The sequence below is a fragment of the Lutra lutra genome, chromosome 1 (assembly GCF_902655055.1).
Source record: "Lutra lutra chromosome 1, mLutLut1.2, whole genome shotgun sequence".
NCBI classification, from domain to species: domain Eukaryota; kingdom Metazoa; phylum Chordata; class Mammalia; order Carnivora; family Mustelidae; genus Lutra; species Lutra lutra.
Window position 1 is genome coordinate 107,130,583 of NC_062278.1, and position 27,227 is coordinate 107,157,809.

Sequence of the window (27,227 nt, forward strand, 5' to 3'; positions counted from 1 at the left end):
CCCGAGTGTACAGATGAGAAGAGACCCAGAAAGTTAAGGAATTTGTTCAAAAATCACCTAGGTTATTATTAGTAGAAATGGAACAGGAAGAGAAAGATCTCATTAATCTGAGTCTTCGTAATCTTTCCACAAACCACACTACGTACTGTATACAGTTATGAGCCTTTTGAGATTTTCAAGAAAAAGACTACCAAAAATATAAATATTTCCACCTTACTGCAGAATAAAAATAAGAACATGCAAAATCAAATATGAAAACTAACTCTATCTCTTACAATATGAAAAATGTTTATGCCCTAGAGTCTGATTTGTCAGCCACACTCCTCTCTCTGTAAATATGTTATTGTTTAGGATTACAGATTAAAATCTCAACCTCTGTTCTCCATTAAAATAAAGAAACTACAAATTCACAAACCTTGTGCTACCTCACTAATAACTCTATCACCTCTGGAAACCAGATAACTCATACCACATTACACAACACATCTCTCAGATGTCTAGGATTCTTCCCTTTTGAAAAATATCTTCTCATATGAATCACAATGAAATCAAATTCCAATGAAGATACCCACCTTATTTTAATATACTGTTTAACTGAAAGGAAGCCACTTTGATTTCAACTTGTATTATGAAATATTTTTAAAATTAGTATACCTTTTTCCCTTGAGAGAGATAGTATACTGATATACATTTTAATTTTTCTTTGAAGAATAGAGAAGTATCTGATGGTCACTATGATCACCAGTGACCATTGTATAAGGCTGTAAAAGTGTTGGGAGATTAATCTGAAGTATACCAACTACAGGCTACATCCTGGAAATTACTTTTTTTTTTTTTTTAAGATTTTATTTATTTATCTGACAGAGAGAGATCACAAGTAGGCAAAGGCAGGCAGAGAGAGAGAGGAGGAAGCAGGCTCCCCAATAAGCAGAAAGCCCGATGCGGGGCTCAATCCCAGGACCCTGGGATCATGACCTGAGCCGAAGGCAGAGGTTTTAACCCACTGAGCCACCCAGGCGCCCCTGGAAATTACTTTTTAATTAAGCCTAAATTAACTTCTTTGTATTAACTTCTTCCCATTCCCCTAAAGTTGAAGACAGAAAAACAATCAGCATTATTTGGAGTTTCGTCATTTAATATTAAATCCAGTGCTCTGTTCCCTGAAACTTGAATCATTTTTGCTGAAAAGAGGAAGGAAAAATATAGCTTAAGTCACTTATGCAAGCCAAAAGAACAGTTCAGTCTATAATGACTTCTTGTCACAGTGCCAGATATAAGAAAACTGGGGAACAAAGATAAAAATCATCCTACCCACACAAATTAGTAACAAAATTATATAAATGAATAATTTATCTTATTTGAAAAAGGTATATGTAATAAATAATGTCTTTGTATATATAAATTAAACTGTTTTAACTGGTTAAAGTTTCCAGTATATAGGGCAATATCAATATATTTTGAGGAAAGGGCTGCAGCTACCCACTTCCAACACCATAAAGGTTAATGAGTGAAACCTGGCACAGAACTGATAGGATGGGTTTCTGCTAGGCCAAGAAGTAATAAGCAATCCCATTCTTTCGAAGTCTGGTTAAGTGCCCTCCCCTTTTGTACTTATAATGCACTCTTACCATTTTTCTGTCAGCTCTCTGTCCCTAGAATCAATCTTAGCCATGTGCTCCCCTACTAGGGAGGATATACTCAATTCTATAGTCTCAAAGTCTGTCCTAGAATAAAGCTGGAATGTACTACATACCGTTTGCCCCTTCCCCAAGTTCTCTAGGAGACCTCTAACACTCCCACCCTCTTTTCCCAGGCTACATGGTGACATCAGGCAAGGTTTTCTGATTTTAAGAGCATGGCATCAAAGGTTTAAATTTCTATCAACTTAAGGAAGAGAAAAACGGTATCTAGCCAGCAAAAAATTATTTACAGGGGATGAGAGGGTGGATAGAAAACTAAAGTACAAGACAAAAACAGATGGATTTTCTCTATTTCTACTACAAACGCAGTGGGGATCTTCCTGAGAGCAAAAACATGTAACAACTATAATGATTCAGCACTCAAATAAGTATATGTCATTTACTTTGTTTTAGTTTGTTCCTTTTAATCTTATTTAAATAAATCATTAAATAAGATAATACAATCTTCAGTACTCAAGTGTGCTATCAAATTTTCAAGGAAATTCAGTACTGAAATATGCAAAATGTATAAAATACAGAATATATTCTGGTTATTTTTAATTCTAGCAAAAAAGGGGGGGAACAAGAGGTAAGGGGAGAGAGGAAGAATAAGAGAGTGAGAGGAAGGGAAAAAAGGAGAGAAGTGTTATCTTTTGTAACAGAAAGCTAATTAAAATTGTATGCAGTCACCAGAGTTAGAGATACTATTATAATTTTGGACAGTAAAAAACACTTATTTGTTCATCTTTCCAAAATAAAAAATCCAGTTAACAACATGTATTGTTCAATACTTAAGTCTAACATGTCTGCAACTTTTTTTCACTCAAGAAATTCATGAATCACATTTAAAATAATAGTTTAAGGGGCTCCTGGGTGGCGTAGTCAGTTAAGCGTCAGCCTTTGGCTCAAATCATGATAAGGGTCCTGGGATTGGCTCCCAGCATCAGAGCCCAGCATCTCCCTCCCTGCTCAGTGGGGAGTCTGCTTCTCCCTCTGCCCCTCCCCCCACCAGTCCTTTCTCTCTCACTTTCTCTCTCTTTTTTTTTTTAAAGATTTTATTTATTTATTTGAGAGAGAGACAGTGAGAGAGAGCATGAGCGAGGAGAAGGTCACAGAGAGAAGCAGACTCCCCGTGGAGCCGGGAGCCCGATGCAGGACTCGATCCCGGGACTCCAGGATCATGACCTGAGCCGAAGGCAGTCGTCCAACCAACTGAGCCACCGAGGCGTCCCTCACTTTCTCTCTTTTTAAAAATTATAAAAAAGTAAAATAGTTTATCTGGGAAAAAAATGCTTTGGATGTAGCCAAGTATCATATAGTCAAGTACATTTTACCACTGAACCTATAAAGTCTTTGTGATAGAAGAATGGGGACTTAGAAAGGCTTGGGATGCCTGTGTGGCTCAGTTGGTTGGGTGTCTGCCTTGGGCTCCGGTCATGATCCAGTCCTGTGTTTGGCTCCTTGCTCAGGTGGGAGCCTGTGTCTCCCCCATCCTTTGCCTGCTGCTCCCCCTGTTTGTGTTTTCTGACAAATAAAATCTTAAAAAAAAAAAAAAAGAACAGGGACTTAGGCTCTACAATAATGATCATAATGTTAAGAAATTCCTTTTAAGGAGGGAGGAAAAAGAGAAACTACCGTTTCTTCCCTTCTACTAAAAATTCAGGCAGCTTAAAACCTTAGTGCTTTCTTAACATGTCCAAATTTCAAGACTTTCCATTATTTGACCCCTTTGTGTAGCACACTTGCTTTGTATTAAACCTCCTTGTGTACTTGTAAAACTGACCTTTTGTTACTGAGCAGGTGTATCTCTTTCAGATATAGTTGGATGATTCACACAGGTTTGAGGACACTGGGGAGAGGAGCAGGGGCTGCGGTGGTGTTTTTGGTGGTTGTAAGGAAGCGAAACCACTTACAGCCAACACCGGAGACCTGATAGGGGCCTATTAACGGTATTGAACATGTTTTCCTTTGCTTTTGACCCTATGTATAGTTCTGATGCCAGATTAGATTTATAGCAGCTTCAAGTTGTATTAAATGATATTTTGCTTTCTGTAATACTGTTATAAAATAAAGTTTGTTTATTCTCTTAAAAAAAAAAAAGAAATTCCTTTTAAGTATTACCCTCCAGAAAAATAATGAACATGGAAAATTATTTCCTAGTCAACTAAGTCCTAATAATTCCAAAATGGAAATAATTTTAAAGGGCATTTTGAAATGCAAAAAAAATTGCATTTTAAAAGCAAAAAATTAAAGATACATAATTTCTATTATTCTGAATTTTCATCATCTCACCCTTAAGTTTCAAATACAGCGTGAACACAGAAAAAAAGAGAGAGATACTAAGGTCTTTACACTTTTAAAAGAATTAATTTTCTAACTTAATTCTAGTTCTCTCAGGATTTGATGAATCTAGCTCACAAAAGGCATTTTAAAAATCAAGATACTGTAGTGATCACCCATAATACTCACTAAATGCTCTGTATATTGAATCTCCTGTGTTTACCAATGATTAACAGTTTAACTTTACCTGAAACTTAGAAGAGCTAGTTTAAGTCCAGAAAAATCACACTTTCCGTATATGATACATAGTATTCAGCAGCTATAACCAAACGTTACAATATCCCAAGCCACTCATCCATAAAAGAGTCCTGGTAAGATTACCAGTCTGAAGTCAAAGTGGGAAGAAAAATCAATTCAACTAATGAGACTACCCACTCCTAGAGAAGACTTTCACCTAAGGGCAAAGTTCTGCAGGAAAGCTAGACTAAGAATCTAGGTAGAAGTTAGAAATCCTCTTCTCTTCTACCTGTACAGAGAGGTAGTATATGATTAGTGTAGACTCTCAAACCAGACTGGCAGGATTTTAATCCCACCTATGACTCTTAATTGCTGTGTGACTTTGGGAAAATTACTTAATCTCTGTGTGCTTCAATTTCCTCATCTATAAACAGGGTGTGAGGTTACATGAATTAATTCAGGTTAAACTCTTAGAAATGTACCTATCACACAGTAAGGCCTCCTTTCAAGTTCATGAAGGAAAGAATACTCCAGAGGAAAAAAAATATTTATGCAAATGATAGAATAATCATAACCAGAAAACTAGCAGCTAACATTTGAGCTCCTACTGTGTGCCAGCACTACACTAGATATTTAATTATTAACAATCATACAAGGTGGTTATCACTGATTCCACTTTACCAATGAGAAAACCAAGCCTCAGAGCTCAATTTATCTAAAGATAGACTTATACAAAAAGTAGCAGAGCTAGGAAAGAAACCCTGGTGCCTGGCTTCAGGGCATGCAGTCTTTCCATTTATTCCAAATTGTCATCAAGTGAAAGAGAAAACAGAAAGGGCAAAAGTGCAACCACTGACTAATTATGTGTGAACTGGAGGGAGGAGGGGAATTGTGAGCAATATTTCTTCACCTATTTTTACAGAAAAGTTAAGTGATCAATTGACCTTTCCTCAATCTCATGTAAACAATCTGCATTCTGACTAATAACTGTCCATTAAGCATTCCCTCACAACCTAAATAAAAGGCTAATTTAGGGATGAAATGTCCTTTTTAGGGTTTTTGGGAGGAAGAGAAGGGGAGAAGAGGGAGATGGGTCATTTTTTAAGAAAAGTAATTCAACGGGAAGAAAAATGTGTTTATTGTCATGTCATCGTCTATTTTTAGAGCTGTCCACAATCTATATCTTTAAATGTAGAGATGGAAAACTGCAGGGTACTCAAAGTCAGTATTTCCTTCTCCAATGAGAAGGCTTAAAACCCAGAGAAAATAATAACACGTGTAGGTTATGCCCCCAAAATATAAACAAACATGTATGATTTCAAGTATTAAGCAAAACAAAAACACTCAGTATTATTTTAAATTATAATCTGCAGGTTAGATTATTTATGGTTAGGCCTGTGCCTCTTAACATTCTTCCATAAACTTCCTGTACTTACAATGACCAACTCTTCTTTAAGATGTGTTGTACTAACACTAAATTGAATGTGTAATTATACAATTATTGTAGTCAATGAAGTTTTATATAATAGCAATTCATCTGAAAAAAATATTATAGAAAGTATACTTGTAAGATTCAAACTGGTTTTGTATGTTTCTCAGTTTTGTTTGGTTCAGTATGATTTTCCTCATAGTTTTTAAAAAAGTATCCCAGGGTGCCTGGTTGGCTCAATCAGTAGAGCAGGAGACTCTTGACCTCAGGTTTATGAGTTCAAGTCCCACAGTGGGTATGGTGCCTACTTAAAATTTTTTAAAAAGTGTTTTTAATATATTAAAAAAAGTACTGTTGACAGAAACTTAAAGGATTTTCTTCTCCTTACCCTAAGAATTACTAGATATCCAAAAGATGACTTCCACTATAAACAGAATATAATGTTTTGATTTCAGCAAGACTGTTCTATTAAAAAGTTATTTTTACTAAATCCTGATTATCTATAATAGAACAGAAATAACCTCCTTAAAATACTTCTGTTAGCCATATTTCAATTGGCTCCCCCAAACTAATTTCTGAACTTCTAACAATTAGTCAAGGTAGCTAATTTAAACTTGCTTCTCCTCTCCATAAACATCTTCTCTAAAGAAATCTAGAATTAACAAAAAGATTACTCAGGCGAAAACAAAACAAAAAGAATTAAATGACATTTTAAGAGTTTCATAGTTAAATAACTTATAATGATGACTAATATTCAAGAGTCATGTGATATTTATTTCATAAATAAATGATCCTTAAAAAATGAAATCTCCTAATTCTAAGATCTGGTATCTATTCAAATCCTAATTCCAAAAATTTTAGAATCCTATGAATAATAAATAAGCACTCTAAATGTTTACTGAAATGAAAATATCCTAATATAACAAAGATATGGGCCATGAACTTCAGCTATTTATCTCTGTTGCTGAACACCATGTTGTGTCGAAGGATTCACAAGTGTAATGCAAAAGAATTCTTTAGAAAAGAACTCTTTTTTTTTTAAGATTTTATTTATTTATTTGATAGACAGGGATCACAAGTAGGCAGGGAAGCAGGCAGAGAGAGAAGAGGAAGCAGGCTCCCCGCTGAGCAGAGAGCCTGACGTGGGGCTCCATCCCAGAACCCTGGGATCATGACCTGAGCCAAAGAAGGCAGAGGCTTTAACCCACTGAGCCCCCAGGCACCCCAGAAAAGAACTCTTTAAAAGTAAATCTCTCTTAAAATTTTACAATGCAAACAAGCAGCCTAATCACCATTTGTAATTAGGTACTAATTACATAAAAGGGATTCAACAAAGTGATGAAAAATGCTTTAGTGGCATTTTTCTCTGCTGTTTTTGCTTTTTCTTAGGTGGGGTATGTACACTTAAAATGACTAGGTAAACAGTAAACTAGTCAGCAGGTTATTCAAGAGCTTATTTGTGTCCACAAAGCAACTGAATCCTATCTGGAACTATTTCTCTTCATCAAATGTCATGGCTCATACTATCACAACTTGAACAACACACGCTGAAATTCAAAAAGGAGGTTTCTCACAGATTTTCATTATGCTTGACCCAACCCATAAGACCATAATGGAAACAGCAACTTGACTCAATGAGCTCGGCTTTTTTTTAAGCTTAAAACAAAACAAACCACCACCACCAGGAGAGTTCATTTTACTTTCAACTTTTTTACTGTATGTACTGAGAGAGTTTAAAGTTTTTCAGTTACTTAAATGTTTACATCAGATCATTTCATTTGATACAGAAACAACTAGGTCACTAGGAAATATGTTAACAAAGAAACAAGAGTGAAACTAATAAAAAATTCCACACCTATACTGTAAGAGCACTTGCTGGGTTTAAAAAAAAGGGGGGGGGGGGAGATGGGAACGTAGATAAAGTGTGCTAATCAGAGACCAGGCTTCTAAGTCATGCTCTGCCACATACTAGCTCTTTAACCCTGGTCAAATCATTTAGAACTGCTAAATCCCCATTTCCAGATATGTTAAAAGGACGTAGCAATACCCATGTCAAGACTGAAGATTAATAACAGTTGTAAATTGCCTGACTAGCAGACAGTATGTTCTCAATAAATGTAATGTCCTTCTTTCTCTTCAGAGGCCCAACTTTCTGCATATAGCTATTAAACTACGTACAAACTACTAGAACATATTCAATAGCAATACATGGAAGAGGTTTTGTTGTTTTTATTAATCAGCATGGTTAGGTAAACTCAATGGTCAACTAGTTTTTAATGAATACTAGAGAGTCATCTTAAACAGAATTGAAAACCCTATATATAGAAGCTGCAAGGTAAAGAAAATTATACTAAGGGTTTTGTTGTTTTTAAAAACTGCTTTAAAAAATTACTGCCTACAGGGGCATGTGGGTGGCTCAGTGGGTTAAGCCTCTGCCTTCGTTCGGCTCAGGTTGTGGTCTCGGGGTCCTGGGATAGAGCCCTGCATTGGGCTCTCTGCTCGGCAGAGACCCTGCTTTTCCCCCACCTACCCCTGCCTGCCTCTGCCTACTTGTGCTCTGTCAAATAAATAAATAATCTTTAAAAAAAAATTACTGCCTATAATATTGTAACTGGACACTATAGGAGAACAGAAATAGTCTATCATACCACTCAGAATCCTTCAGTGGCTTCCCATTTCTCTTGGAGTAAAAACCCAGTATCCTTACAATGCCCACCCATACCCACCCATCTCTACTCCTTACCACTCAGATCTCATCGGCTCTAATGCCCAAATACCCCTTGCCGCCTTACAGTGCTCCAGCCACACTGGTCTTACTACATTTCTGCATGGCTTAATGCTTCATCTCCTAGTCTGCTCAAAATTCACCTCATCATTGATGCAGACACCATTTTGCAAACCCACTACCACTGTGTCCCCACCCTTCTCCCATTACCCCTCCTTAACACTGTTTTCTCCCACAGCAGTTAATACCTTCTAACATAGTATAAGAAAAATATATACTATATTTATTTGTGTCTCCCTACTAAAATGTAGCAATCACAAGAGGAGGGATTTTCATTTTTTCTGTAAAACACAAAATATACACACACACATACACACATGCCCAATGCCCAGAACAATGCTTGACACAAAGTGTTTAATAAATAACTGCTGAAATAAATTAAGGCCCTCCTTTAATTTACTTATGGACATGCAAAAGAATGTGAAATAAGTTCTAAAGAGACAAACAGGACTACCTTCATTTGGACTTATAAACTCTGTATTTGCTGAAGGTACGATCTTAAATTTCTAAGTCCACATTTTTAAAAAAGCCATTAAAAGCATTATAATTAACATCATTAGTCATCCTTTTGAAATTTGTTATTAAACATTCATTAATAACACATGGGTTTTCCTCTTATACGAATACTATAATTTAATATCAAATCCAATTTTCAACAATTTCTCTAGATTCCATCTGAGTTAAGATAACATGTACCACAAATACTGGCAGAAACAGTAAACCAGGAGAAAAAGTTTCAGTTCTGCAACAGTTTTGCAAATTTGAACCTCAAAACCTCCTTGATCCTCAATTTATTCTTTTGTAAAAGGGAAGAGGAATAAAACAGATAATCTCTGGAACCATTTCTGGTCTAAAAATCCTATGCCATGAATATAAAAATTTAGTAGGTTACCTGGTACACACTTTTTACAATAGATGAAATTAAGAGTCAAAATTTTTATCTGAATAGAACTTTAGAAATCATCAAATTCAATCCTGTCATCTTACAAATAAGAAAACAACTCAGAAATGCTGAATACTTTTTAAAAGATTTTCAGGAATAACAGAATATTGTCTAGTTTTGAAGTTATTTTTGGTCTATGTATGTGTCAGGTAGGGCTAACTGAACACTTTTTATACAAAATATTTCAGATATCCTATCATTTAAGCTACCCTGGAATTAACAATAACATGTCTTCTAGAAATAGGCTGAGTTACACATACTGAGAAATACCAGCCCAAAAATTTTGTCAAGAAACAATTTTAATTTATGATGAGAAACTTAACTAGAAAAATCTATGGCCTAACTTCTATTAGAGCGCATGGTGACTGAGTTTCTAAACTAACGAGAGCATACCAAGACAATTCTAGTGACATGATCTGAATTCAGCCACAGAAAGTGTTTTAAATTAGTGATATGTTGCCACTACGGGTATCATTAGATGAGTTATGGCTAAGTTCCAAAACTAGCTAATGTAATATTAACAAAAGGACAGAAGCTTACAAGCTCCAATCCAAGCTGAACTCTTGCATGAACCACATAAATCCTGAATTCCTGAGCAGGTGACGAGCACTATCAAGAGCCAGTCAGAGGATGCTTCTGATTTACAGACTATTACGAACAGAGCACATTTCAGTGCTCTCACAGAGTGTTTACCAGGGAATTACATTTCATTACTTCAAACTTCCTACTTATCTACATGCCAAGAGCCTTAAAAAACTCCAGGAGTAGTGTCTATGACCCTCAAAATACTTTAAAATTTAGAAAATGTTTAGATGCCCTCCTAGATCTTTGAACACAGCCAATGTCAATCCAAACATTAACCTGTACTTTATGGCAAGTTTTCTTACAAATACAAATGGCAAATTTTCATGAAACTTACCATGGAATGTATGACAAACCAAACCACATATCCATACATGACACCGAAATTCTGCCAAGTTAGAGGCTGGAGCTAGATAAGTGTTATTCAGCAGAAATAAGCCCAACTAAAAACAAAGATACTGGGGCATTCCCTTAACACAGACACACACATATACCGTCCTCAAAGAGACCTTTATGTTCCCCATGAGCAAAAGGACAACAATATCATTTTTACTGTCTATCCATACAGTAACCTGCATGGAATTCAACTCATGCTCAAACTATAATGCAAACATCACTTCTGGAAAAAAGAGAACCCAAGAGAGTCAGGTACAAGATTACCAAAATGTAAACAGATAACTTGACTACACTTTTTCAAGCTACGAAGAAGACTGTTGTTTGGGGGGGGGGGGTCCCCCCAAAAGAAAAAGAAGAGGGGAATAACTTGACAAACTGTTTTTTAGAAATCACAAATGGTCTTTAACTGGCATAATAAAGCAATTACTCCTCCCATTCCAAGCAAATTAAACATGTGCTCAAAAGGTAGCAAGTCTGTTTCTCCTAATTTTATAAAATGAGAACAGGTTGCACTTCCGTACTCCCTGTCCCCCCCAAGTCCCCCAAGCTCAGCGGTTTCCCACGTTCTGAGCGGAGAGGCGACTATAACCTCCACCAACTGGCCAGTTAAACTCTCATTTTCCAAAGGCATGGGACGCATCAAGAGGTGATGGAGAAAGGAAAAGGGCTAATACCCCACCCCAAGCGAAACAGCCTGGAGACTTGAGGGGTGTTGGAACCGTAGAGGAGGAGAGAGAGGAGCACCGGGAAAGTCTTTCCTTCTCGCCGGCGGGGCGGAGGGGGAAGCCCCGGCTCCGGGGCGGGGGGAGGCTCCTCACCCGGAACCCCGGACCCCGGTCAGACACAATGGAGCCGGCGAGGGGGCCCGGCAGAGGCAGGGCCGTTGCCCCATCCCCTCCCCCGCCCCAACGCCTCCTCCCCCCGCGCCGGGTCCGGCGAGGGGCACCGGGGGCCGCGCCCCGTGCCCCAAACTCCCCGGGGCTCCCGACTAGGCCCAGCTCCGCTCCGCCTCCTCGGCTCTCGCGTAGCGGCGGCGCCCGGGCGGGAAGGGGCGAAGGAGGAAGGGAGAGGAGGGAAGGAGAGCCCCGCCGGGGAGCGGACGGAGGCCGCGGGCAGAGGCTCGGGGCGGCGGGGTCGCCACGGGGCGGAGGGCGGCGGGGCGGGGGTGCGCAGCTGCGCCGGCCCCCAGCCGGCGGGGCGGGCGGGCGGGCGGCCGCAGTGCCTCACCATGTTGGTGTCCTCCAGGCCTCTCCCCTCCTCCTCCGGCTCCGCAGCGAATGGACGGCGGCGGCGGCGGCGGCTCCTCTCACGGGCTTGCCGGGCTCCCGCTCATGCGCAGTGCGGGGCGGCCCCAGCGCGGCCCGAGGAGGCAGCCCCGGGCCTCGGGGAGGCGGAGGGACTGGGGCGGGCGTCCGGCACAACGCGTGGGGCTTCCCCTGGGCGCGGGGTCCCCCAGGGCGGGGGTCGCGGGCGGGGGAGGAAGGGGGGCGACGCACGCCCCTCCACGCGCTGACATCCTCCCGTCGCGCTGGTCGGTCTCCGGCTGGGTGGGGGGCCGGGGGACACCCACCTCCGCTTTCTACGCGCTCCTTCCGCCGGAGGACACTGCCGGCTGTGTCTACACCGTTTCGAGGAGGGGACGAGTGGTGGCCAATAACCTGAGCAGCCGAGGGAGATTGGAAGGAATAGAACCGAGGCGCTAGATCCATCCCAAGCCACCTCTCCCCATCAATACAAAAAAAAAAAAAAAAAGAAAAGAAGTGAAAACACTTCCACCCTGTGTTTCCTTCTTGGCCCCCCGGGTGCAATATCTGGACTGCATCAGGTCCCCTGTGTGGACATACCAGAGGAGACCTTAATCTAGCCACGTGGGATCCATAATGTCCTTTAGCATGGCACAGGTTCTTCCCAGACCTAAGTGTCCACTGGGAGACCAGTGTGGTGGCCTTGGAGTTCTTGGCCAGGAGTCCTGAGGGGTCAAGGCCCAGCGCATTCAAAAATTGCAGTATCAACACCTACTATTTGCTCTAAATATCCCCTCAGGTCAACCTTACTAGGATAAGTTTTGGGAAGTATTGTGGAATTTTTTTTTTTTTTTTTTTTTTTTTGCTGATGGTTGACGTCACGCCAGGTGCACCGTACAGGCTTGATCTATTCTTGGTTCTAAGTCCGGTGAGGCTGAGGATACCAGGATTCTGAGCTAGGGTTCAGTTGGACAGGAATGGTTCAAAACAGTTTGGAGTATGGTCCCTATCCTTAAGAAATTGATTAACCAGTTGGAGAGATGAGACACTTACCTACATGAAGGAAATAAGAAAACAGGTAATGAAGCAAACCTAATCAGAAAAATCACATCTAAGACTGAGCCAAGAGTTTGGATGTGTTCCAGAACAGAACCAACTTGAATCAACCTCTTAACCACTATCCTCACCAACACCTTTTTCCTTCCAACACGGGCATAAGCTACCAGATCAACCCTGTAACTTCAGGGCTTTGAAGTTTTTATCAAAGCCACAGAACTTCTTTGGCAACTCCCCAGGGCCACTTAACACTTTCTGGAGCCAGCCATATATCAGGAGTTCCCAGACCTCTACTAAGACAGATCTGTGGTCACCACAGCCCCTTACTAGGTTCTGGGTAAACAGCTCCTTGAGGGCAGGACAGATCTGCTTTGTGTAGCCAGCCTGAAGCTGGCCCACATCCCTGGAGGTTCTCCAGGAATTCCCCTAGAGTTGACCTGAAATATGAACTAACATCTAGGGTCTTAATGAAAAGGATTCACTGTATCTCTTTCTCCACAGTGTTATATTTAACCAAGGTAATAACTCACAGTTTTTCTTAAGCTCTTTTTCTAATTGCCAGATCCAAAGTACATTTCTCAGTTCTCATTCTACTTGACCTCTCTCCTGCATCTGAACACTTCCTCCTTGAATTTCCTCTCCATCATTTTCCATGATTCCACTTTCTTCTACATTTTCCTCCTTCTTCTATGAATACTCCCCTTTGCTGGCTCAACTTTCTTTGCCTCTGAAATGGTCCTGAACCATCAATGAATCTCCTCCTGTATACAATCTGCACCGTGTTACACTCATTTCCACAATGTCAGCTGCTACCTTGATCTTGAGGAGTACTGAATCTTGACTTCCAGCTCCTGAGTGGCAGGCCTAAACACTAATTTGGTCCCATCACCATCACAGGCCCATCAATTTTGACAAATCCCAAACCTTATCCCAAGCCTGCTTTTCCTCCAGTCTTTTTACCACATCACCCAAACTAGAAGTCCAAGAGTCATGCACAATTCCTTCTACCTCAACCCCTTAATCTAATCGGTCACCAGGTCTTATCAATTTTAACTTTGACTCTCCACCCTACCCTCCATCCACTAGCCGAGCCTTGATCATATCTCTTCTCATCAGTAACCTCCTAACTAATCTGGCCTTTACTCATTCCCCATTGCTCCAGATGTATCTTTCTATAATACAAACCCGAATTTGTTCCTTAAAATTCTCTATAGGCCCCATAAACATGAGCCTCATGGGTGTGGCATATGAGGCTCTCTCGCCATAATCTGTCCACCAACCTTGTCATTTCCTCCCACCTTCCACACAAATACACCTCAAATTTCAGTTTTGATAAGCCAAGTACTCATTTAGGTCTCCTTGCTTTCTCTCCTCCTGCTATCCCTGGTTTTGAAGCTGATACCTTTTGAGAGCTTTCCATGTGCCATGCACTGTTCTGTGCCCATGGCACACACTTACAAAATCCTCACTTCAGCCCTATGAACTGTGCCCAGTGATTATGCCCATTCTACAGAGGAGGAAACAGAAGCACAGAAAGGTTAAATAACATGCCTAAGTTTCCTTTTCTGGTAAGCCGTAGAGCTGGGATTTTTAAACCCATGTAGTCTGGCTACAGACGATTCTTTTAACCACCACACTGTATTTCCAACCAAGACCTCATACTCAATTCAAAGACCATCTTCTCTGCAGTTATCTCCTGACCTCATTCATTCCCGGATTCCAGCAGTTAGGCATTGTTTTTCTTTCTGCACTTGTGACACCTCATAAATGCTTCTATTACACTTAGGACATCATGACATCACAGGATAATCATCTGCCCGCATGACCACCTCCCCTGCCAGACTGTGTACTCCTCCAAGCCAGAGACCCAGCTGCACACATCTTGGAGTTTTCAGTGTCAAAGCAAGTATCTGACATATATGACATAGAATGTGCTGCATGATAATAAATGGGAGATATCTGATGTCTGCCGATTTGCCTTTAGACTATGCCTATGTTTGTTATTGTAAAGGAATGTCTGTCCTCTTTGGCAGATGTATGTTACACCATATGGTCAGATGGTAAATGTAGTAGCAACTGTACCCATTACAGCACTTACAAGCTACAGAACTGAATGTGAAATGGAGAATTATCACTCAGTCATCGTTATTGAGAGAAACATATTTGTTAAAATTGTCCCGATTATTTTTGAAATGGAAAAGTCCCGAAGATAAAGCACAAATTACAATATGTGATCAACTGAGGAATATTCCTTAACATGTTCACGATACTTTTTTGTCATGAGGTTTCAGATATTTAAGACTTTGAGTTTTTTTTTTAAGAGCAGAATTTGCAAAGATTATTTCCTAAGTGACAATCTCAACACAAAATAAGAAATAAGGTGGAACCATCCAGCTGAAATCCGCTATTCTCATTCCCTCTGTATCTATAGACACACACTCTATATATAACATATGTGTGTGTATATACACACAGAGAAAGTACATGCATACATATATATATTCACTGTGCATTATAGCTACATGGACACATTAATATAGAGTATTTATAGATAGTGTAACTTTTCAAGGTAAAACATGCAACTATTTAAAAATGCATATTGCCTTGGATGCTTAAAAATTCATGTCAAGATAAATATAATCACTGATAAAATTGTTACAGTTCTGTTTAAAGAAACATGTGAAACCAAGGATTCCATACTTTTAAAATCTGTCTTGTAGCAAAGGGAAAGAGCAAAAGTAATCTGAAGAGACAGATTGCTAACATTTCGGGTAGTTCATCTAGCTAAAATTAAGCCTGCAGGGGAACCATGTATACATAGTTACAGTTCAAAGGCACTAGTCTGGGATCCACAGCCACCACCCTCCCACATACTTCACTTGGGTGGACTTGATTTTGCCCAACATTTACATAAATGTGCTTATTGAATTCAAGCCCGCCTAGTTATAAATACATAGGAGTAAATGAGACTGACCAATGCAACCTATTTTAGTTTGACTAAAACGTGGCATTTCAGTCTTATTGATCCAGAATGATAATATTTTAAAGGGTGAAGCAGACAGGACGAGGCCGCAGGGGCAGGGACAGGCCCTAGTGCAGTTGCAAGGAATCTAATGTGAGAGCCAGAGCCCCAAATTAATGCCTAACTCACCGGAGTAGGGGAAGAAATGGAAGCCTTTTGGCTCTCCTTTCCCTAGTAAGAATGAACAGTGTGACCTGAAGAAATGAATGACTGCCTGGGACTCTTTCCCCCACATTCTGAACTATTTGAATAGGAATCCTTAATCAGGACAAAAGGATAAACCTTAAGGAATCCTTAGAAAAATGAGCACCATTGTCCTCTTCACACAAAAGAGCAAAGAGAAGGGTCTCCTCTAAACAGGAAAAGGGAGTATTCACCAGAACCAGTCTGTCACCTCAAGGTACATGTGGATCTGTTGATTTTAGCTGTTCCACACTCATGGTAGAGGAATGAACTTGCAGTATCAGCTGAGACTGGAGGCCCAGCAATGGGAAACCATCTGAGACCATCACTGATGATGTCACAATGTCCCACATGTCAACCCCATGTGTCAATAATTGACACAATGTCAAGTGTCAATCCTGGACCTCCCCACCCAGTCCCGCTTGGCCCCTCCCACATGAGACTCCAGCTCAGCCTACGTGTCTGTCTTAGACAGCTCTGGTCAGTTGCAGAGAGTAAATTCATTGAAATTGTGAAGGCTGAAACAGCTCTACAGGTAGTACAGTTGATAGCCCTCCAGAATCCAGAGTGTCCATCCCTGGATACTTTGGGTATCTTCACTAAGGCATTTGCCACTGATGATGACAGAGAAAATGCCAGTATTAAGTCAACAACACCTTGCCTTCCTGTCTTTATTCAGCGCATAGTACAGAAGGCATGCAAATTTCTCTGGGACTGGGTATTCTCAATTACAAAATGAGAAGATTGGGTTGAATTGTGGTAAGGTGCAATCAAACCGGAGTTTGTTTGATTCCTTCCTGGTAGACAATTAGGAGCTGTCCTCAGAGATCAGGAAAGTAGAGCTTATCTCATTCATTCGCTTATCCATTCATTTCTAAGTGTATGAAGTACCTAGACTAGCACTGTATGGCAAATATAATGCATGCTATGAATGTGAGGCACATAGGAAATTTTAAATTTTCTAGTGCTGACATTTAGAAGACTGGGAAGAAACAGGCTTACCCTGTTTTATTTATAATATTTAACCTAAGAGATCCAAAATATCAACATGTACTTAACCTAAGATATTACTGAGGTAGTTTACATTCTTTCTTTCAGAGCAGGTCTTGAAAATCTGATCTGTATTTTATACTTAAAGTACATCTTAATTTGGACTAGTCACATTTCAAGTGTTCTGTTACCGCATATGGTAATTACTACATTGGCCAGCACAGGTCCAGACAGTGTCTTGCCTGGAAATAGATTACAAGTGGGAGAAATAAGTACTCTTACTTCCAGGAAATAAATGAAAACCAAATAAATTGGTTATATCTATATATAACCAAGAGTAGGACAAAACTATTTAGAATTGGGAAGCTAAGGTGGTTCAACTAGAAAAAAAAATTGGGGTCAGATTAGCTTACACCCCTAAGAAAGAGAAAAATATGATAAAAATCACAAAGAAGCTCCTAATGTAAGGTTATCATTTTGAAAGCAAATCTACAGAAAGAAGCAGTCAGTGAAGGAATCTGCAAGTGAAGCCCAAATGGGTTAATACGTTGAGAGGACCCTTCAGGACATTTGGGAGAGGAGACGATTGGGCCGAGATCTTCAGAGAGAAAATGCGTGACATGGCCACCCTCAGACAACTGGAAGGAAAATATTGTGGTTGCATATCACCACTTTGAAACAAAACAATGAATTTTAAGGAATTTGAAGCAGTCCCCTGATTTTGTTGACAGCCTGACCTGAAAGAGGGGTGCGGGGGATGAGGGTTCAGTGGTGAGGAAGCACGGTGGCCCAGGGTCAGGCCTGGTGGGCGAGCTCTGGTGACAGCACAATTGGCAGATCAGGTCTGGCTGGAAGAAACAGCCAGTGGGAGGGGTCAGGAGAGAGGAAGGGATTATTTTCATTCCTGATCTATAGGATCCAGCCCCACAGAGTAACAACAGAGCTGCAAAATGTGTAAGCGAACACCTCACTCAAGCTGGGCACATATGACAATCACACCCTGGGTGAAGTGTCTGGCTCAGAACCCAAGTTCTTAGTCCTGTCCCCCAGGCCCAGGGCTTTGGTTGATGTTTCAGCTGAGAAAAGTCTTAAAATTTGATTCCAATCCTTCAGATGATTTCTCAAAAGAGGTAATGAATAGTCTCAAGTCCCTCATGAAGTCACTGTAGTTAGAACTTTTTTCATGCAACGTTACCTCTACATGATTTAAAAGTCAGATCCCTTGTTATTACTTTTACATGTGCATTACCTTTATATACCTTACAAACTGAAGAGCGGCATCAGCTTTGAAATGTCAGAAACTGGCCTACGGGTTCCCTGAGAAAGCCATGGACTAAGACAACTGTGTTCCAATTTGACTATCTCTGGATGACTGGGCAAATCACAGCTCTCTTCTTGGAGCCTCGACTCCACTGACTGGCAAGTCTGGGTTAGATATATTCCTGATTTCCTTCCAGTTTCAAATCTGAGCTCAAAAGTCTGGGAGGCACAATTTCTCTCACTAGGTCATTATTTCAACGTTTGTTGAATACCTGCACATCAGCCACAGTATGAGGTACTAGACATACAAAGAAAGAACCAAACAGTTCTGGCGTCCCTGCCCACCCACCCCAGGAACCCAGGATCAGATGTGGAAACTCTGGGGGAGGGTGAGAAAAGGGTCTCTGAGACGGCTTACAGGTACTGCATCCGAGAAGCCCAGCAGGACTCCAGGGCGGGGCGGGGGGGGGGGACCAGTGGCTGTGTGTAGCAGGAGAGGGTGGGCTTCAATTACCTAGATCAGCACTGGAACCAGACTCTACCATTTTATTATAAAGGTGATGCTGGCGGGGAGCCTGGGTCACTCAGTCAGTTAAGCAACTGCCTTTGGCTCGGGTCATGATACCCGGATCCTGGGATCCAGCCCCACTTCGGGCTCCCTGTGAGGAGACTGCTTTTCCTCTCCTCCCCACTTGTGATCTCTGTCACTATCTCAGTCTCTCTTTCTCAAATAAATAAATAAAATCTTTTGAAAAGGTGATATTGGCATATTTTTTTTAAACATTTTATTTATTTATTTGCCAGAGAGAGAGATCACAAGTAGACAGAGAGGCAGGCAGAGAGAGCGGGGAAGCAGTCTCCCCACTGAGCAGAGAGCCCGATGAGGGACTCGATTCCAGGACCCTGAGATCAAGACCTGAGCCGAAGGTAGAGGCTTAACCCACTGAGCCACCCAGGCGCCCCGATGTTGGCATATTTCTTAATATGAGCCCCAGTTTCTTCATCTATAAAATACCTATACCTCCAAGTATTGTGTGGAGAATAACTGAGACAGCATAGGTAATGCTGTGGTGGTTACCTGCTCAATCTAGAAGAGGTAACACATGAGTGACCTTCTAAAGAATGAATAGCAGTGAGTCTCAGTCTGAGGTGACTTGGTTTATTTCGAGAAGAAGAAAGTTGTTTAAAGTGATGTTGGGGGGAAAAAGCAGTTCTTTCCTATTATGTTTGGATGCCTCTTTAATCAAAAGGTACCCTCAAGTAGAGCGTTGTGATTGTTCTTTATGTTTCATACACTGAAAAATAACCCAAATCAACCATGATCATAACAAATATTAAGATTACATGAAGAGGTAAACACTGGTTAGATAGTCGATTCCTTCCAAACACTGTATCAACACAAAGATTCTTCTAACACTTGATATGGCTTTGGCATCTAGAAACACTTTGGGGGCGCCTGGGTGGCTCAGTCAGTCAGGCATCGGACTTCAGCTCAGGTCATGATCTCAGGGTCCTAGGATCGAGCCCGGTGTTGGGCTCCCCACTCAGCAGGGAGTCTGCTTGTCCTTGTCCTTCTCCCTCTCCTTCTGTCCCTCCCCCACTGTGCTCTCTCTCTCAATAAATGAAATCTTAAAAAAAAAATAAGACACTTTGATCAGCAGAGCGAATTTGACTGGTTATATATATATAATTATCACATTTCTTCCCCATAGCTCAAGGGTCTATGATAAGAAGTCACAACAATGGTAAATGACTACTCAAGAAACATTTTTCTATCCCTCTACACTACAGAAGAGAAAAAGACGGGGGCAGCTTTCTCTTTTGTCTGTGATCAGTTGGGAAGTTTGACTTTGAGGTAGTTAGGTCCTGGTATGCCATCTGTCTCTGCCCCTGTCTGCAATCAACAGACAGTGTGAAGAGAGGACCCTGCACGGGTTCTCAGATGAAACATCTATTAAATTTTGGTGATCAAACCAGTAGATAAGATCTAGTTTCTGTTTTAAAAATAACTTATAAAACTTGTTTCTCAAAAGGAAGAAGAAACAAATAAATGCAAGAATTACAATAATGCAAATTCTATTTACCTATAGAAGCAAGACAAATGTCAATTCCATGAAGTCAGTATTCTCCTGATGTGAAACCAAAAAGAACAGCAACAACAACAAAAAAACCCTCACAAAACTACAGACTTAATACATAAATGCAAAAACCCTTTAAAAAATATTAGCAAACCAAATTCAATGATGTATGAAAGAATTATATACCATGACCATGTACACAGGAATGCAAGGTTGATTTAATAGTTGAAAAGCAGTTAATGTAAAATACTATATTAATAGGACTAAGACAAAAACAATACAATCAGGGACACCTGGGTGGCTCAATCATTAAGGGTCTGTCTTCACCACAGGTCATGATCCCAGGGTCCTGGGATTGTGTTTCACATCACGCTCCTTGCTCAGTGGGGAGCCTCCTTCTCCCTCTGCCTGCTCTGCCTGCTTGTGTTTTTTTCTCTCTCTGACAAATAAATAAAATCTTTAAAAAGGAAAAAAGAAAAGTGATGGGAGAAAAAAAAGGATTAAAAAAAAAACCAATACAACCATCTCAATAGATGCAGAAAAAGCATTTAATAAAACCTAACTCCATTCATGGTAAAAATGTTCAACAAACTAGGAATAAAAAGGAAGTTCCTTACCTGATAAAGAGCATCTACAAAAAATTCCAAAACAAACAAAACAAAACTAGTGTTATCATACTTGATTGTGAAAGACTGACTACTTCTCCCTATAATGGGAATAAGGTGAAGATACTTACTCTTTCCACCTCTAATCAACCTTGAACTGAGGTTCTAACCAGTTCAATAAGAAAAAAAATGTTTAAGGTACCCAGATTAGAAAAAAGAAGTAAAACTATCTTTATTCTCAGATGATATTGTCCTATACATAGGAAACTCTATGGAGTCCCCCAGCCCCTGCCCAAAGCAGCTAGAACAAAAAAATGAATTCAGCAAGGCCACTGGATACAAGATCAATATTTTTAAAATCAATAGTATTACTATATACTAGCAACAAACAATCTAAAATTAAGAAAACAATTTCACTCACAACAGGATCAAAAAGTAATAATTGTGAATAAATTTAACAAAAGAAGTGAAAGATTTGTACACTGAAAATTATAAAACATTGCTGAGAGAAATTAAAGAAGATCTAAATAAGTGAGAAATGTCCCATGTTCATGGATTCAAAGACTCAAGATTGAAAGGATGGCAAATCTCCCCTAAATAGTTGTATAGATTCAGTGCAATCCCTATCAAAACCCCAATAGGCTTTGTAGAAGTTGATGAGTTGATCCCAAAATTTTTATGGAAATTCAACATCATTGGTCATTGGGAAAATGCAAATTAAAACCACAAGATAGCACTACACATCCACAAGAATGGCTATAATTAAAAAGATGGACCTTCCCAAGTTTGGGTGAACATGTAGAGAAACCTGATCCTCATGCCCTGCTGATGGAAATGTATAATGGAAACCTGGACAATAGTTTGGCAATTTCTTACAACTTAAAGTTACCATATGACCCAGCAATTGCACTATTAGATGTTAATCCAGAAGACAGGTACACAAGTATTTACAGCAGTATTATATATAATAGAAAAAAACTAGAAAATATTCAAATGTTTGTCAGTTAGTGAATGGATAAAGCAAATGTGGAATATCCATGTAACAGCATACTACTCAGTAATAAAAAGGTAGTTCTGTTTGGTGCCTGCTTCTTCCTGTCTTCTTACAAATTGGAGTCTCCCTAGGTTAAAAGTAAGCTGAGACAATGATGTACCGGCTTCCAGCAGGATTCTTAGTGAGAAAAATTCCCCAAACCGAAAAAGGATTTTCAATTGCTATTGTTGGGTGTCATAAAACATAGCAAACATCCACTGATCTTCTCTCTTTAGGACCACAAACTTCTAGGGTCACAAACTCGGGACTTTGACCCAGGCCACTGAAATTTTTAATGTTGAAGAAAATGGATGGACAAGTGCACCAATGTCAAGGGCGGGCAGTGCTTTGTATGTAGATCCACTCTCTTCGCCAAACATACAAAAGCAAGCTTTGTGTACTGGCCATAGCAGTGAAATTTCTAGGCATAGCTTTTCCACTTCCCTTTCTACTCCAACCTCCTGAATCCCCTTGCTACTACTCACCAGAGTTCTGAGCTTCCTAGTCAGACCCTCCAATCTGTCCTGCTCACCACTTCATTGTCCTTAAGGTCAACTTCACTGTTGGTCCTCTGTCTCAGAAAATTCCAATGGCCACTTATGTTGATACCATCTTAATTCTTTAGCTTAATTTTTAGAAGCTCCATACTCTGGATACACTTTGTGATGGTGTGGAAAGCATCTGGTCTATATTTCCCTGAATTCCCTTTCTTATGTTTTCTATTAGGGTGGGCCATAAGGGCGAATCTTGGAGATTTGGAGAGCAGAAGGGAAGTGGCCATTTTGTGGCTCACACACAATTTGCTGATGTGCTGATTCATCTCATTGGCATGAATCAGCAACTAAGCTTGCAGCTTCTCTTTGTCCTGGATTCTCCCTTCAGCTTCTCCAACTCCTGAGCCAGGTATTTGTGTTCAGCTCTGTGACCTAGGGTCCTCCCTTCTGCAGAATAGCCTGGATGTCAAGGTCAGAGGTCACAAGAACTGACACAGCTTTCAGTCCATCCTCACGAAATCCCATCTCATGCTTGTGACTTCCAGCCTTCTCCTGATCTCCCTTACTTTTAACATCCAACATCCATTCCTGACTGTCTGGATGGTGGCCTTTAAGTTCCAACATTAGACATGGAGACAAAGGCTCAGAGAGACTGCTTAACCAGCTCACACAATTATGTAAGACCAATTCCATAGATAGACAAGACAGATCTCCTGATGGTACTGCTTCTCTGTTAGCAATACCCTTGTCCCCATCTCCCTATCTTTACCCTCCCCAGGCTTCCTCTTCTTTCAATATCCAGTTCCTCCATCATGCTCCTCAGTCCCTATGGCTAGAGGTGACAACCCCCTACGCGTGCGTGTGTGCACACGCGCACACACACACACACACACACACACACCTGTTCAAGTCCAACCAGGCTGTTTGAAATCCCTAGAGCACTTGGCTCATTTTGCCTCTCAGCTTAGGTATTTCTGCCCACATCATTTTTCCTCTACTGATGACTAGACTTCACGTCCTCCAAAGCAGGGACCATGCGTCCTACATTTGTAGGTCTCCTAAAGTATTGTCTACTGTGCTAACACTCTGCCCAATGAACCGAATTGAACCAGGCTGAACACTCAAGGGGGAGAAGAGACGGTCAGTAGGGAGATAAAGAACTTCCAAATAAGCCCCTTGTTTTACCACCTGCCTGCCTGATGAGCCCATGTCCACGTGTCAGCCTCAAGATGCCTCTCCTCCCTGGCAATGGCCAGGGACATTGGTTTTACAGCAAGAAAACACAGAAGGAAAAGAATGTAAGAAAGTATATACCCAAAAGATTATTTACTAGTTCATGCAATTTTATGTGTAGTAATGCCTATCAATGAGAAAGGGAAAAATCATCTTTAAGAAAACCTATTATCTTTTTTGCTACCAAGGATCTTTTATAGGAGCTCTGAATGACACAATTTAATGAGTAGAGCTATTACCACAATTACAGTTTGCAAAGGTGGTAATATAGATCACAGACCATTTTCACTATGTAAAAAAAGTCTAACAGAAATGGCTTAGCTAAAGAAAAAACAAAAGCTTTCACCTGCTCACAAATTGGAATTCTTTCCTTTTCACTGGGGCTATTTTAGTTCAGGGTGATAATACATATTTTTCCAAGCTCGTTATGAACTACATGTGTTCTTTGAACACTTTGAAAAAATGGAGAAGTTACTTGATGACCTGTTAATAAATATATGTGTTTTGTTAGGGGGAAAAATTGTTTTAATGCCGAAAGCCCCTGTTTATAGAAATAATTAAAAAGAATCTAAAAGGCAAAGAGGTTGGGAACCATTAAACTGGTTATTTAAATTAGAATAGATGTTAGGCCTTCAAAATATTAAAAATTTACTCCCTTCTCATTGATAGGATCATCTTGTCTACTGTAAATCGAAAATAAAAATGGTGGCACAAGATTTTCTATTTAATGACAGTGACTTGGGTAATTACAGTGATATAATTCAATGAGTTAAGGGGGAAGAGCTTCAACAAAGAGGGAATACAACAAAAGAAATGGTTTCTGAGAGTATCTCAGATTTATACTATCCGTTTCAATTTTAATTCAAAACAATTCAAATCGAAGGAAAAATGAATCTCTTTTACCTGACTTGAAAAGCTGCAAAAAGTTAAGTTTTTATCTTGTAATTTTCCATTTGTCTTACTGGAAGATTTTCTGTTTGGCTTTTTTTGTGTGTTAGTTATGTACTCTATTGATTAATTCAACCCGATGCCAAGGAAGCAGGAATTGAGATGTTGTTGCTTCGAACAGATAGAATATATAAGAGAAGAGCCAACCGGTTTCCACACTGCGGTTTCAATTAGAGCTTAGAATGAATAAAGTCATCTAAGAGCATTCAGGATTCCACCGGCCCTGAGGAAATTCATAAGCTGAATCATTTCTATTTTATTCCCAAATAAACATAGATCTAAAAGTTCAAGCAGGGGTCAAAGGAAGAACAATTTCTCACTAACCAAGCTTCTTTGTCAACATCTCCCTTCCAGGTAGGGACCTCAAAGTAATGCAGGACAGACGCTGCAAGCTGATCAGGCTCATGGTGAGAGTTGGGGAGAGGCCCAGGAAGAAAGGCCAGGCAGGCAGGCTGGGTAGGATATGAAGGTTGAGAGAGTACCATGTGCTGTTGGTGGATCATTGAGGCTCCAATCATAATTAGTGCTTTGATTTCATAGCCCAAGGAAAGCTAAATATGGTGTAGTCATTTATAAAATTTTTCAAATATATACAAAAGTAGACTAAATCCCCCAAATGTACCCTTCCCCCAACTTTGACAATTATCAACTCAAGGTCAACCTTGTCCCAACCATTCCCATGGTCTGCATAATTTTGATGCAAATCTCAGATATAGTTCATTTTATTCTAATTCATTTCCATCTCTCTAAAAGAAGGGGATTTTAGAAAAAAAAAATACAACATCATTAACTCACCTAAAAAAGTCACCCCATCATTCCTTAAGATCTTCAACTGTCCGGTTTGTGTTTACATTCCTTGGAGTGTCATATATATATACATATATATATATATATATTTTTTTTTAAGAACATAAACTTTATTTAGAAGGTTAATTGACTCACATTTATGTTCCCTATTGCTTAAAATATAAACTGCTTGAGCAGAAGGATTGTGTTTTGTTTATGCCTGTCTTTGAGTGTTTTGCCCATACTTATGCCCAGATTTCATAGACAAGGTAATTAAGTGTACAATAAAAAGCTTTTTATGACTCTTCACGCAATTACATTCACAAATCAGAAAAAAAAATCACCACACTACTTGTCCAGATTTTTGATACAGAAAATAGAAACAATATAGATGCTCAATTTCTTCAATTAAGTTGGAATGAAATGTCATCTAGAGCATAATCAGGCAATTGCAAATCTGCAACATTTGGCTACTAAAAATCTTTCTTGATAGCTATTATAGTTTCTGACTATCTGAGAAATGGATTCTCCAGAGAGGGACCTACCCTGCCAGTTTGGGCGGAACATCCACGGTGACCAACGGAATGTAGAAGAACATCCCTGATAGGAGAAAAATGTATTCTATGAATTTTAATGCAATAAAATTGAAGTCCTGTCTTGGAGTCAATCAAGGTGAACAATTTTGAATATCTCTGGGCAGGGATGTTCCCTTTGTATCATCTCCCCACCTTTTTCCTTCTCTCACTTCCACTCTAATTCTGGTTCTTTTTCAGAGTGCACAAATGAAATACATGCGTTTATAAGAAAAAGAAAATTGAGGGATATGTATCCTGAGGCATAGGACTGTAATATGAAAAGAAAGCGATGTACATCCAAATGTTAAGTACTGCATTATTTTATAATAGCAAAAATTAAAAATAATCTGAATGTCTAAGATTAGAAGCATAGTTATATAAATTATATTCTATCCATTTACTGGGAATAGCTAAGGAATAATTATGCAGTTTTTAAAACTGGAATTATGAAGACCATGTACCAACATAGAAAATGCTTATGATGTGTTAGGTACAGACAATCAGGATTGAAATTTTATAGACACTATGAATTTTTTAAAATATTTATTTATTTGTAGAGTGAGAACTAGATCGGTGGGGTGGGGGTGGGGGGAATAGAGGAAGAGAATCTCGGGCAGAGTCTGCATCAAGCACAGCCCAACGCAGGGCTCAGATCTCACAACCCTGAGATCATGACCTGAGCCGAAACCAAAAATCGGACACTTAACCAACTGACCCACCCAGTCACCCACTGGACACTATGACTTTAACTATGTAAGAAGTGTACCTATAAATAAAAGATTGAAGGAAATAATAATAGTGGTTATGTTAGTGTGTGGAATTACACATGATTTTAAAATATTATTCAGCTGGCCTTTATGTTAAATAAATACTAATTTCTTTTTTGTATTCCTTCTACCTAACATTTTAAAAAATTGTATGATTGTAGATTAAGAAATTTTAAAGCTATAAATAATAGAACTTTGGTTAATGGTATTAATTTAAATCTTTACTTTTTAAAGCCTGTATCCAGCTTATATATAAAATAATATATTTTTATATTTTTAGTTTTATATATAAGATAGTAAAAAAAATAAGATTAACCTTTTAAAATGATGAAATAAAATAATTATTTTTTTAAGTAAGATCTACACCCAATGTGGGACTTAAACCCATCACCCCAAGATTAAGAGTCACATACTCCACTGACTGATCCAGCCAGGTACCCCTATTTTATTTCTTTCATTAAATTTTACTTAGGGGCACCTGGGTGGCTCAGTCAGTTAAGCATCTGACTCTTGATTTCAGCTCACATCATGATTTCAGGGTCATGAGGTTGAGCCCCTGGGTATGGAGCCTGCTCAAGATTCTCTCTCTCCCTCCACTGCCACCGCCCCCCCAACCATGGTG

General features: G+C 39.8%; 1 protein-coding gene across 6 annotated transcripts in view; it reads right to left on the reverse strand.

Moving 5' to 3' along the window:
• Positions 1 to 16,143, reverse strand: part of DCUN1D1 (defective in cullin neddylation 1 domain containing 1) — a 37,454-nt gene extending 21,311 nt beyond the window's left edge. The window contains exon 1 of one of the 6 annotated variants that reach the window (XM_047731367.1): positions 16,048 to 16,143. In XM_047731367.1, the coding sequence (XP_047587323.1) occupies positions 16,048 to 16,059 (12 nt within the window). In that variant the 5' untranslated portion in view covers positions 16,060 to 16,143. Of the gene's footprint in view, positions 1 to 10,272; positions 10,898 to 11,149; positions 11,169 to 11,558; positions 11,750 to 16,030 lie in introns of those variants that run through there. The other 5 variants (XM_047731390.1, XM_047731372.1, XM_047731400.1 and 2 more) reach the window with 5 other exon arrangements.
• Positions 16,144 to 27,227: the final 11,084 nt, after the last annotated feature.